Below are 14,323 nucleotides of genomic sequence, written 5' to 3'. Positions count from 1 at the left end.
CTAAATTGCATGTCTCAATGGGTTCGATTGAATGAGGCGAAGGGCTACTCCAGCAATCTATTTTTTATTCCATACCTGGTGAAGTTCCAACGCTGACGAAGTACGTCTTGATTCCGCTTTCGTAATCAATGGCGTACCAGTACGCAGTGATGCCGAATTCATCAGTCTGCTGAACAAAACCCTCGAATAGTTCCTCCATGTCCGCAGCCATGTTACCAATAGCAACTGTGTTCATCTATTTAAAGTCAAAAGATAAAACAACGATGGAAAGTTTGATTCCATGTGTGGCTTCGGAGAAAATTCAGCGGAATCTCGTGAGAAAAATTAAAACAATAAAATCATAGATAAAAATATTCAATTGTAAGAACAAATGAATTTGCCAATGAACTCACCCTTGGGGCAGTTGGATCAACTATAACACCATCGGTATCTTGCACGTTAGACAGTCCAGCAAAATTGATTGAAGACACTCTGATGGTGTATTGGCCTCCCGTTTTCAGATTGAGATCCGGAGAGGTCCAACCAGTTTCCTTACCTTCCACTATCTCCCACTCGTTACTGGAACATTAAATAAATACCATGCCCTTGAAATGAACAAGATTGTCGACAAGGGAGATACAACCCTTTTCATCCAAATAAAACGAAAGTACTGATAAAAGCCGCAACTAAATCGGACGTGGTATTGTAAAAGTCTGCCTGTGGCTAACCAACAAAGCTGATGACGATTGCGCATTGATATCTGATGAGTCTTGAGGATAACACTGAAATTCCGCACTCGAGTTGGATAATGTGCTCGCTCATTACACCAAAACTTTAATAACACCAGATTTTAATGATATTACCATGAACAATTCAACGAAAGCTCATGCACATCGTTTTCATTTCATATGCACAGTTTCTGTGGATCAGAACCAGGGAAAGAAGAGTACTCGAGTTGGAGAACGCTCAAATCCACCTGCTTAAAGACTTGTGCTATACGAGAATGAAACGACCACGAGATGAAATGTTAATAATCATCCATTGATATATCGACTAAGGTATGATGTAAAAAGAAGAAAATACTTTAACACAAACAATTGAGGTATTTAGAAACTCTAAAAACTTAAAAATACCTGCTTTTGGGGTGGATTTTCTTCTTTGAGCCACCGTATTTCTCATACACTGCCAATTCATATCGAGCAACACCGGACTCGGGATCTCGGAAATCCCAGTTTGCATGAAGGGTCGACTTGCTTGACTAAAACAGGGAAAATATGGCCATATTCATTTTGCATGCAACAATAATGTAATTACAGCAAAACGTAGGGGCTGACACACTATGTTGAGAGCAGGGAGGGTACAGTTTTTGAGGCTGTAGTGGTCTCTGTACAGGCAAAAGAACGTTTTATTTTCGCTATTGAGCCTTCAATTTTTGAACAGAGTTAGAAAAAAAATAAGTTATTCAAGGTTGTCGGTTGACATATAACACAATACCGTAAACTGGTCGTTTTCTCCTGGTACCAAGCCATCTCCGAGAAAGTACATAATCGGGGCTGATAGGTCGATGATGAAACCATCCGTGGAATCCGACGTTGACGATCTTGCTCGATTCATTGCTTCAATATGTGTGTAGACCATATCACCTTGTTTGTGATGGAAGTGATGCCAGTTAAATGAACTTGAATCTCCTGGCAACGTCACCGTATCTTGCAGTACCTCCCATGATGTACTGTTCTCATCTGAGTAGTCAAAGTAATAATAAGTGGCTTAACATAACCTTCAAAATCCGCACATCTCTTCGGTTTTTCGATATTACGCCTGATATCCTCCAATTCATAATAGTGACAAACTACATATAGTACACACAAGAGAAAGATGCTACACTGGTTAGCTTTTGTCTGTAAATACATGTATTCCATTTGTTATACGTTCCGTGCCCTCAATGTTATGGTACGAAGAAGAAGTCACAAATTTCACAATGGCAAATCTTACTTCTCTTTCTCCAAATTGTTACGGCATACTCTTCAATGTCCGACTCAGGATCTTCGAAGCCATGCCAGTTAGCAGACACTGAGGAGGCTTCCGATGAGTATTCAACATCACTGATCGGATCAAGACCATCTAGGATTTTACCCTTCGTTGGTGGCGTAGCGTCATATACAACTGCAAGATAAATGGGACAGAAATAAAAATTCGACCTAGATTAATACGGTTTATCTTTACATAGAACACAGAATGCCATAACAGTCACCATTTCTGATTACTTCAACGTAATCAACCGTGCTCTTATATGTATCTTCATATGTCATATACCTTAATGCTGTTCGCACCATGGTGTTAATATTTTACTTTTTAATTCATTTTATCAGCTGGAGACCTTTGATCTGTTCTCTTCAGCATGCAGACACACACGCTTACTATTTGATTTGTCAACACAATTTGTGAATCCCACAACAGAATTCAATAGTTAACGATCACAAATGATCTTTATAAATTCACAAATCGTCTTTATTCTGTTGATATACCAAAGACTACAGAGTATTTCAACATGTAGTAGAGTGCATACCAAGAAAAATCACGATACATCCACTCGACATCGATGCGGAACATTATAAATTTGTGCCCTCTCCGAGGTACTACTGGTTAGTACTCATGCTTCATAACATCCACACATTTCACAAATAAAATGTGCACCAACTTTTAGTGTTGCATACCTCCGTTTGATGACACTGTTGTGGTCAGAACTTTGTGTCCAGCATTGTACGCAGTCAGGGTTGAAAAATACTTGGTGTTGTGCTCGAGGCTTACACTCTCATTGCATGCTGCATAGGCCTGGTGATGGTACTCTTGAAACGGACTGACGTCATCACTGAACGGGCTCGTCCCCACGCCCCATACATATTTGCCTGACGAGTTAAGATTAGATGATTGCAAATCATGTTAGTTCAGCAGAATTACTTTGTCAGAAATCAGCAAAAAATCGCTAAAATGGCTGAAATTGATTAAAATATAGTATATTACCGATGCCACTTTCTGGGTCATAGAAATCCTGCCAATTTGCACATATCTCGTGTTGCGTACTCTGATACTCGATGTCAATTCCGTGCAGTGGCCCATCAAATAGTTCACCAGCGACTGGAGGACTGGTGTCGACAACCACAGGTATTGGTGCGTGCCCTGTCTCGTACAAATCAACTGTAATATAAGAATCAAGGATTGGATTAAGATTGACACATACATAGACCCTATCAGACTCCGAGATAAGAAGGAAATGTCTTGGCTAAACTAACTTTCTTCGTGAAAGATTTTACCTGCTGGGGCCTCTCAGATATATTGCATACCGTCTGTTTGTAATCTATTTGACCCACAAATATTTGCTAAAATATGCGTTAAGAAACGTTGTAAGCCCTTAAAGGTTTCAAGAGACGACGGGGAGAGGAGCGTTACTCATAAATAGCGATTTGGACGTAAATATTTACCTGATAAAGTAGGATTTATACGGCGTTATGAAACGTTTGAATGTCACGTGCTCGATAACAGGGTTCAGGTTAGTAAATTTTCCTAATTTTAGAAGAAATATCATAGATTAAATCGGAAAAAAAGAGGTTCACACGTATATTACGGTACCGTTATTCCAAGCTTTGATTCTGACCCAGGTCACAACACCGTCTGGTATGCAGAATTCATGGGTAAGATTTGTGAAGGTGTAGTGGCGTTGCCAATCCATCAAATAGACGTCCCTTGTGCTCAGTCCATAACCAATGTCGACCTCTCGGATATAAGACAGTGGGTCACTGTAATGCACATAAATTATCCATCAGGTTTATGTACGCACTATGTTACGGAACACATAAATCGTAAATTCCAGTACAGTGATTTTTTCCTACCTGACATTGTAACTGACAGTCAGGAAGCACGTTTCATCATCATATTCCCAATCATACACTTCATGAACAAAAGGTGGCGTGGTGTCGATGGTGTACAATGTTGTATGGCAGACAGTAGTTGCCATCGGTCCACCAAACTCCGCCTTGTTGAGGGCACGGACGGAGATGTGGTAATGTCCGTCTATATAGCGGGTAATAATAAAAATATCACATGCTGAGTTACAGATCTAAAACTTGGCGTTTATATGCTCATTCGCGGTATTCATTTCCAGTTAGTAGTCATTGTATGAAAGTGTATACATGACTATTGACTTACTTATTACTATGATATTATATACTAATGATATCTTTATCACTACAGGCATTTAATATCATTGTCATTAAAACCTCATCTATTAATCGCACACTTGAAAAGCCACAAAAGTACACCATCGCTCACTTACCGTCCAGCAACAGTGTAGCAACGCCCTCATGCGTCCATTCACTTTCGTAGTATATGTGTGCATGTGGATCGTCATGTTGGTGTATATCCTCTTGGCATGTATCGTTCCCTACCGACCACGTGTAACCATAGATACCCGTCTGGTCATCCTTAAAACCATCCCAGTTGGCTGCCAAAATATCGATTGGCAAAATCAGTTAAATAATTAAAAAAGCACATACAATAAACTCTTAAATATGTACGCTCAGAAATTCGAAATGCAAACCTTTGTAGGTATATGCGAACGTTAAGTTGTCGATTTTAACAATAAATGTACGATAAAACGCTTACCTGATATGTAAGTGTAGGCTCTGGTGTACAGCAAATCAACCAAGGGTTCATGACCATTAAAAACTGTTTCAGATCCGGGTCCATCTATGACATATCTAAAAGATAAAGTTATTGTACTTTGAAAGGGCACGTCAAAAATTTACTACCGAGATATTAGGAAATTTATCCCCTATTTGTTCATGTTGCAATATATCCAGGTGAATTGTTGGAAAAAAGGAACAAAGCAAGTGAGAAGTTAAATATCTGCATGCGAGGTTTAATATGCTGTACAAGAGTCTGTGCTTCAATTTAGAGAAAGTGTTGAGCTTAAAAATATTCAAAACTTACCTGTGGTTTGGCAGAGGTGTGTCTTCAATGCATCGTGGATGCCATTTGTCATGTACAAATTCAGCGCACTTTTCATTGATTGCTTCATCCAGTTCCTCGTTCATGATGGGACCGGTATCGGGTTGTGTGAAATCCGCGAGAATGCCATCAGAAGACACAATCGATTGATAATCTAGGGTATGACAGTGACGAAAAAGGTCAAATGCTAAATTTAAGGTCTGGTCGAGAACGCGATACAACATGAATAAACTATCTGTAAAGGGAATATATTTTCTAAGTCAAGTCAAGTTCACTATAATGCTGACCTATGCTATACATGCTACAAAATGCAAATCGCCCCTGCGTTATTGACAGCACTTCACATTTTCTGTAAAGGTTATTATAAGTCACACTCTTGGCCATGCACAATGTCAATGAACTGTTATTAATTTGAATTTTCAGTACCAACACAAATTTTGTAGTGCATCTCAATAATTAGATATTCTTGGTGCAATAGGCTGACAATGTTGACTTCAGATAAGATAGAAAAAAGATAGAAAACTGATATTTGAGAGGAGTTTAATTCATATAGTGATTCCATTCAGTTCGAGGCGCTAAATTGATGCTGATGAAACAATCTGTATCAACAGCATTTATATTTGTTGCACCCCTTTACTCTCAAACACTTACTTAAGGCGTTTTTTGAATACACATTGAATATGTACAAGTCATTGTGTCTCAGAGTCAAGTAGTCGTGGCGGTGTACACTAGAATAACCAACTCCAAGACGTTCGAAGTGCTTGTAGAGTCCACTCTATGTAAATGAGAAAAGAGGGAGAATCAACAGACTTCATTTCATTTGATGGACTAACATAACATAGATTGAACATAACTTTTTTACGTACTCACAATAATCATTCGAACCCATTCATCATTATACTACATGACGATGTCCATATTTTGCAAACTCTGATCATGTATTTATATTTTATTCCTACCAATATACGAACGATAGATAGCTTTGATCCTTAGAAATATGTTCTTAAGACAAACTTTCAGGAAGTCTTTATTGATTACTTTCTTTCAACTCCGATTTCTAATTATCAAACGGTTTCGGATACTGTAAGGCATTAACCTTTGCTAGCCGAGGTGCCGGTTTGAACTCTGGTATGTTATCATTACCACAATCGTCACGAGATCTTATCGATCAGAACGGCGTAATGTCGCAAACTGATATCATATATACTGACTATGATCTTAACCCACTGACGGAAATCTCCAGAATACTTTCATTCCAATGGAATAGCAGTTATGACCCTTACCAAGACCAACTGTAAATACACTTTACTCTCACTCAACTTTACAATTATTATGTAATATGTCGAAATGTCGAACACGTATCACCTTCCGCTTATTGACTGAGAACTAGTAAACAAAAACATAAAATGACAATAACGTTGACGTGGTAGTCTGAGAGGGGCTTGGTGTTCACAAGCACAGTGGATGATACGACAAGTTTAAAGTGTGCGCAAAAAACTGTATATGGACGTTGTCTTTACGAGCACAAACACAGATGAAAGAAGGAAACCACTAATCTGTTTCTGTGTCCAAAGAGATTCTAGCTAGCTGACTATTCCCCGATGAGAGATGTTGAGCTGTAACACATGGTGGAGAAACCGGGTATACAAAGAAAGCTCTTAGTTTACATGCTTCCATAGTATTTTCCGTCCTGCATGGTTCATAAGTATTTCGTTTTCGTGAGATTTAGCTTTTTTGCGCAATCAATTAATGTGTGAGACATAGTACAGAAAATGCATGGAAATTAAGGGGAACAAATACCTTTTTGCATATAAGGTCACCTACCTGATGAATGTTCCGTCCCTCACCCACTATATGTTCTAGCAACTCACATCGACCACTGCTGCCATAGTCATAATTGAAGCTGAGGCACTTGTAAGTTGGGTACTGTAAACACTTGTAGGCGCAGTTGTACTCGTATCTCTCCCCTGAAGTCTCGAAAGGCCTTGAGTCGAGTCGTCCATTCTGTGGCGCTGTGAAATAATCCATACTCTCTCTTTCAGGGGGCAGTTCGACCAATTCCGATCCTTCGTCAAACTTTACCTCCGTCCAATTCACTACTTGATGACCAAACTTTTTGAAACCGTATCCAACAGCTTCCTGGAGTTATGAGATGATCGTTTAAGTACTGATACGATGACGCTAACAACTTATCATAATAATCACAGTCCTACCCATCCATAATCCGATAACACTAGGTCAAAATTCGTAATACACCATCAATTGTTATAAACAGACACAAAGCAGCACAGAACAGACAGTAAGGCACCGGTGCACACAACAAAGTCAAATTCATGAAATAAATATACATGAACCTCTGGCAAAACACCAAGAAGTGATATCAGGTGTTTCGAAAATAGTAAGAGCACCCTGCTCCACATTGTAGCACCCGCCATATATCAATCTGTAAGTCAAATAGGTAGTAATATCATATAATTTGCGAACACAAAATTGGACATTGTCTTTGCAAATTTTAAACCTGCCAATTACATAAGCCGGCGATAATAGACGGGCAATCCGTAATTGGTGGTATAGTATATTAAAACCTCATATCGTACTATTAATAATATGTTATCAATGACGCAGGAACGAGAATTTACACTAAATCATCAACTCTTTCTCACTTTCTTTAAAATCAACTGCGAATCGTCTGTTATCACTGATGACGCCCTCAGTATCCCAGGATGACTTGTTGTCCTGAAGTCAGGCGTCACACGACCCATTGGAACTGTCGTGTCATAGGTCGGCAGCTCACACTGTAATGTGACACTTTCGTCCCCATCATTCATAGCTGTCACAGTGAAATGCAATGGAACCCCACTACGCAGAACCTAGACAAGAACAAGACCGCATTGATACCAAGGTCAAATATGATAAGCATTATCATTGCCTCGATGAAAGGTTGATTATGATGCTAAAAAGGAAGCTCTTTAACATCCGTACTTTATTTTCCACATCAAATCAACAAATCAAATCATTACATGTAACCCACGGGTGCCGTCCAAACGTTGTCGTCTGCCCTTTAGGTATAATCTTAGTCGGAGTTTATTAATTAGGCAATAATGTACCCCTTCCCGGCCAATAATGGACAAAGGAAACTTTACACGACACGATGAATGAGGCGAAGCTGAGTACATTATGGAGTGCAAAGTTTTCTTGGGCCAATTATGGGCCGGGAGGGGGTACATTATTGCTATTATTTTATAGTTTTGGCAATGTCGGCTGCAGAAAACATCTGGGCCACAATGCTGGATAATCGGATACATTATCAGTAATAATCTGAGGGTATGACGTCACAAAATACACTGGTATGATAAAGCTATAATATAATATAGGTTAATCGTAAAGTGTGCCTTTTATTTTTGATTTTGCTGCAGCTGCATTCATTTTCGTACGCCGTACCAGGAAAGCTATTCTGAGTTGATGACGACAGCGACGTTGTTGTTATTATATATAACGTCTTAGATGTTTAATGTAAAAAGAAATTATGTCAGAGGATTTATGATTTTGATTTATGTGAAGAGTTTATAATTTCAGCTGAATTGCTTGATTTGCATTCTTACGGCAAATGGATTGTAACGTGTGTTTTGTATTTCAAAGAGTGCAGGAGATTTCTTCATCGTTTCAAAAGATGTTTTATGATATAATCTTAATGGCCCTGATGTCTATTTTAGCGCCCTTTGTTGGAGAAAGTGTCATTTTAATATGACGGTGTTACTCTTACACTGTACGTCTTTGAACAATACAAAGTACTTGTATATGAGGTTCCTAAAGGTCATCGCTCTACTGAAGCTGAAGTCTGGAAGAACATACCTCTGTAACCATAGAGCCTTGTTGTCCGAGATCCCGCTGGTTAATAACGTCGCAGCCACCTGAGAATGTTCCGATGCAATATTTCAACCGCACTGGGCTTTCCCCGTCGTGTGCTGAAGCTATCAACTGAAAGGCTGGATCAGTAACATCTCGGTCAATAATTTGGCTTACTTCGCAACCGTCATCCTGTCAAAATTAATGAAAATGAGATGTTATCCCGATAATTTAAAACAATGAAATAAAGACATCGACTTCAACAGCGTTCATGCATTGTAAGACAATGTCATAAAATTGTAACTGCTTTACAGATTGTCTTACTAGATTGTAATAATGTCTCATAAAATGGCAACTAATCGCTGGGCGGCGTCATCTTCCAAAACATCCCATTACAAACCACTCCTTACGTACTCATTTTATCAGTCAGCCATTCGACCAGTCAGCAACTAAGTTACCTGCTCAATTACTCAGTTGTTTGATCAGTCATTTTGTAGGCCGTTCATTAACTTACTCACTTGCTCACACACCTATATTTAACTCGGTCACTCACTTCCTCAATTATCCATTACAACAACCTTAAGTGACCGACCAATCCGTCAATCATTCAATAAATCGCTTATTAAATAAATAATCCAGTCTGTCAATCAGTCTAACCAGTCAGTCAATCGGTTAATTAATCCTCATTTGAACAAATCGTTGGCAATGACATAGTCCCCGCTTGTAATTGGGAATTTGTAACGTTGAGTGACTAAAGTTTGAAGTGATATAATGCGCATGAAAAAAGACTGAAGTGCGGGTACCAAAGGCATGTCTGTGACTGACGCCTATATCGGATTGTATCGTCAACAAATAGACATAAGTAATAGTATGAATGGTATAGGGTTAGGTCTTTTTACCCAGTTGGACAGAATTAGGTCTGCCATGCCCTGGCTCTTGAAATGTCAAAATTTAACTAATCTGCAAGAAACTGGTCCAGGCATGTCTGAATGTCAAAAAGTCGGGACGCCAGATGTGAACCAATAATGGTCAGGTGTTCAGTACAAAAGAGTTCCTATGGTTAGCCATTAATACTGCTATATGCCTTTCTTGAATGTTAAACCTTTGTATGATCAACATCTGCAGCATGTGTTATTAGATTGAGTGTAGCCATTCAGGATATATATCTCTAATTACAAACATTGTTTCCCTGTTTAGAGGCTCAACTTAACTACAGAAAACAATGGAATTGTTCCATACCATGGTGGTAAAATGTAAAGCTAATCTGGGCTGCCACCCTAATCACAAAATATCATTAAATAAGTCAATTAATAATTAATCGACAGGATATTGCTATACACTTTTACACTACTAGGAGATCAACATCTGTACCAAGTTTCATCAAATTTGGTGCAGTATTTCTGCACACATGAAACTAATTAGGAAAGTTCATTAAATACGCAAATCAGAAATTAATTAACATGATACTGATAAACGTCTTATACAAAGTTAAAGCAACATGAGCTGAACGTCTATACCAAGATTCAACAAATTTGATGTAATATCTCTTGACATATCAGACTAATTATGAAACATTCATTAAATATGCAAATACGCAATTAATTGACATGATACGGCTAAATGTCTTTGCATGCTACTACAACGCTTTGAGATCAACATCTGTGCCAAGTTTCATCAAATTTGATGCAATATTTCTAGACATATCACATTTATTGTGAAGTTCATTAAATATGCAAATTAGATATTAATTGATATGATCCTGCTTAATGTCTTTTACAGTTACAGCTCTAGTATATTTACATCTGTGGCAAGTTTAATCAAATTTGAGTCAGTATTTCTTGACATATTACCAGAATTATGAAAATTCATTAAATATGCAAATCAGCAATTCCTTGACACAATACTGACAAATGTCTTTGTGTGCTATTAGAGCTCTGCGTGACCAAAATAAGTACAAAGTTTCATCAAATTTGGTGCAGTCACTTAAGAAACAGAGCTGTTTTTCAAAAAACACTAATTTTGCAAATAAGCACTAATTATGCGTGCAAAAGCCAAAACAATGAATGTGCATATGTATGCCATAGTGATTCATCCTTGTACTTAGTTTAAAAGGAATTGGCTAAGGCATGTCTAGGATATCTGCGTGGACGGACGGACGGACGGACGGAGCCCAAACCATAAGTCCCTTGGACTTTGACCGCGGGGACTAATTGATAATGTAATTCATCCAATCACAAACCTCTTCAAACTCTGGTGGTGAATCATCAGAAAGAACCTCTTCTCTACTATTTCCAGGTCCGATTTCTTTCCCAAATTCCCAACTCCAACCGGGAAGATTAATGTCGATGAGGGTAAGTTTAATTTCTCTTCGACGAGTGCTAAGTAACTCAAAGATGAGATAAATGTGAAATTCGATGCGGAGACCGACAAGGTAGTATACCACATCTTGCCTGTAAACGAAAACCATAAAAATCGTTCAAAAGTTACTAAATTGAAAAATCATCAAAGAACCTCATGTCTGCATTGATTTGACGCTCATGGCGACCACAAAATGAACATGGCCTAAATGAAACTTTAATTTTTAAAGGTTGGGCTGCATGTTGCAAACACAGTTTATTTCAAAGGAATATTTTAGATGACAAGGAAACCACCTTATGCTATATATTTTCAAAAACCACAGAATCTCAAGATTATTATGACAGCAATAGTTTACTGGAAGGATGAAGGTGTATATTTTTGGGCTGAATAAAATTCACATACGTTCAAAGATTGTGCCATCGCACGATTTGAAGGTAAAATCGTTCAAGGGTGTTAAAATAGAATTCCATATATCAACTTGGATATCATACAGTAATATTAAAGGGACAAAGTCGCCCATTTTTCGTGAAATTTGTTTGATACAAGTTACTACTTATATTGTTTGACATGTTGAAAGATACTGAATAAATGGGTGACCATGCATAAATTCGACCCCAGTTTTAAACAAATTAAATGAAACCAGTGCGAAAATGAATTAATGGTCATGACCATTAATTCATTTTTGCGATGGTTTCATGTATGTTGTCTAAAACCGGCGTCGAATATAGAATGGTCACCCATTCGTTCAGTATCTTTCAACATGTCAAACAATATAAGTAGTAACTTGTATCAAACAAATTTCACGAAAAATGGGCGACTTTGTCCCTTTAAATGAATAACATTTACTTGTGGAATGCACAACCATACGGTGTGACCGAACAATTATGCGAGGAACACCAAACTTTCTTTTTTTTCATTATCTACTCATCGTAGAGCTCGCTAATTCATTTGCACGATACAGATTTATGTAATTATCTTCAATCGAGGCACCACTTAATCAGCGTTCTCGCAATACTTTGCGAAACCAACATTTTGACATCTGAATCCTAAAATTCAAAGCAGCTCACATTCCTGCCGAGTTAAGATTTTACCTAGCCTAAAAAGTTTGATTTACCCTCCTCCCTTTAAAGTTTGTGCAGGCAAACTTGTGTATATGATCAACAGAATGGAATGGCATACATTGTTTTCATTGGTTCATGCAGAGCGTCGTTTGAACTCTCGGCTCTTTCTTCAAGATCTAAGAAGAATCCAAGCAGTGACGTTCTCAGGTATAGTTTCTTAAGCCCAAAGTTAGCATACGCCTCGACGTAGGATATGTCATTCACAGGACCAGTGATTACCTGCAAGGTCAATTTGCTACAACGATTACAAGAAGCATCAGTATCTATTTATGAAGAATGTTTTCCGGGCACTGATATTCGGACACTCAAACTTTTTAAGTGTTGTTTTGGCCTGACTTAATTGAATTATTTTTAGTAAACACGAGTGAGTCATGTAGTAAATAAAAATCAATTAGGTCCTATTCGTCGTTAATATTTTTTGGTAACACCATGTCGTCGAGAGCAGCCTGTCGCTAGATGACGCTCTTCGCGAAATAAAGGCACTGGTAGGCACAGTTGTACTGTGACACTCACGACAACTCTACAATGCATTCGCTTTGCCACTATAACTCCTAAATGTTAAGCTTTTGTAATGATCGACAGGTGTGAAGAATAAGATCTAGAGCTTCGTTTGGTCTCAGGCCCTGGCTGAATGTATTATCATAATTTTGACTCACGGGCGATGTTTTGCTTGCTGGTGGACAAAATTGTCCCCGAGGTTATCGTTCGCCCGGTTAAAGCGATGTATTCGTTGCTTCGCTTCGATAAAGTTTCTATGTGCGATGTGTGATAGTGAGCATCCGTGCGTGAGTGCTTCACGAACTCTACAACGTGTGGAGCGGTCTCAGTCAGAAAAAATGTAACAACTTAGACGGCTATTGAACCACTCTTTTTGGGAGTGGAGATTTGGCCGAGCGGTTCTCTCTGTGGCCTCTCCGCCAGGCGACTGATGCCGTATGTTGTGGGTTCGAACCCGATTGAAAACGCCGTATTTGATAGGTTTGACGAATGTTGATCGTCCGTAGTTAAAATTGGCAGTATACTTACATCGCAGGTCATACCATCTGTGGATATTGTGATCTCAGCCTCCAACAGTTTGTCGCCATACGACGCTAATCCTACAAAAATGTTTATAATATTGAAAATGTTATTTGTCGACAATGGAGAATCACTCGCAACGCTTTTCAGTTGCTACCAAAAAATATTAACGACGAAAAGGACCTAATTGATTTTTATTTATTACATGACTCACTCGTGTTTACTAATATACATCATTATTCAATTATTTGGAGCCAAAGATATGCATTTTTACGAATCAGGTCGTTTCCCTGCATATTTTCATGACGTGAAATGTCTACTGTATATCATGGTACAGGCTTAAACACCACGATCTTTTTTGTAAATATTATTCACAAATATCAACGAGAAAAAAGTTACTATCTGTGATTAAGCACCGAGAATTTTTCAGATATGGATGTATTGACAATTGATTATAGTAATGCATTAAAATAAATTTGCAGAACTTGGAAGTGGCAATTTTAGCATCAATACTAGAAGATTTCCCACTTTTTGTTCAATTTCTTTAACACTACCGGATTAATCGTTCACTTGCATTGTAGCTTAACGATTTATCTTATTTGTCCATTCTCACATACCAAATGTAATATAAAATATCCACAGTCTAATTCCTGGCGTCAGACGTCTGTCCCATAATTTGAAGGTTCCAAATAAGGGTAATCTTATTGTAGGTGTCAAGGTCAATAATTCTGTTTCACGAGCAAATTCGTCTGTCTCGGAGTCAGATACTTTCACGTCGATTGAGTCGATAGCCTGGATGAAGAAAGATAACAATACAGAACCATAAGCTTTATGTAGAGTAATGCTGATTACAAGTGTCCATCTTGAATGTAAATTACGATGCTATATAAAATCCGTCGCTGCTATAATATATTCACATCTACACTTGGAAGAATCTGAGTATGAACGTTTTGTCATACGTGAAAATTCAATCAATGTACTTCAAATATCACGATATT

At 38.2% G+C, this 14,323-nt stretch overlaps 1 protein-coding gene and 2 long non-coding RNA genes across 3 annotated transcripts; all 3 read right to left on the bottom strand.

Annotated features, from left to right (window-relative positions):
- Positions 1 to 111: 111 nt before the first annotated feature.
- Positions 112 to 1,247, bottom strand: LOC139138760 (uncharacterized). Its single transcript, XR_011553669.1, has 3 exons — positions 1,113 to 1,247; positions 393 to 558; positions 112 to 235 (listed from the first exon to the last, which is right to left on the bottom strand). It is a non-coding gene; the product is annotated as an uncharacterized lncRNA (long non-coding RNA).
- A 190-nt stretch (positions 1,248 to 1,437) lies between these two features.
- Positions 1,438 to 11,707, bottom strand: LOC139138009 (uncharacterized). The gene is made up of 15 exons (XM_070706228.1): positions 11,679 to 11,707; positions 11,069 to 11,279; positions 8,836 to 9,021; positions 7,647 to 7,853; positions 6,808 to 7,122; positions 5,635 to 5,758; positions 4,966 to 5,137; positions 4,639 to 4,733; positions 4,310 to 4,477; positions 3,867 to 4,047; positions 3,607 to 3,773; positions 3,001 to 3,174; positions 2,694 to 2,885; positions 1,972 to 2,142; positions 1,438 to 1,718 (listed from the first exon to the last, which is right to left on the bottom strand). Exons 1-15 carry the CDS (start codon positions 11,705 to 11,707, stop codon positions 1,438 to 1,440), a joined length of 2,673 nt encoding a protein of 890 aa, XP_070562329.1.
- Positions 11,708 to 12,385: 678 nt separating this feature from the next.
- LOC139137908 (uncharacterized) lies at positions 12,386 to 14,111 on the bottom strand. The gene is made up of 3 exons (XR_011553491.1): positions 13,943 to 14,111; positions 13,335 to 13,405; positions 12,386 to 12,527 (listed from the first exon to the last, which is right to left on the bottom strand). It is a non-coding gene; the product is annotated as an uncharacterized lncRNA (long non-coding RNA).
- Positions 14,112 to 14,323: the final 212 nt, after the last annotated feature.

The sequence above is a fragment of the Ptychodera flava genome, chromosome 8 (genome assembly GCF_041260155.1).
Source record: "Ptychodera flava strain L36383 chromosome 8, AS_Pfla_20210202, whole genome shotgun sequence".
NCBI lineage: Eukaryota > Metazoa > Hemichordata > Enteropneusta > Ptychoderidae > Ptychodera > Ptychodera flava.
This window is presented reverse-complemented; position numbering and strand designations above follow the sequence as displayed.

Bases quoted from the DNA above. Each gene is read 5' to 3' on its own strand.
- LOC139138009 (XM_070706228.1), bottom strand. From the start codon at position 11,707: ATGGGCGACTTTGTCCCTTTAATATTACT. The intron at 5,759-6,807 runs GTAGGTGACCTT...TCATTTACATAG, and splicing joins AGGGACGGAACATTCATCAG to AGTGGACTCTACAAGCACTT. The intron at 3,774-3,866 runs GTAGGAAAAAAT...TGTGCATTACAG, and splicing joins ACTGTCAGTTACAATGTCAG to TGACCCACTGTCTTATATCC.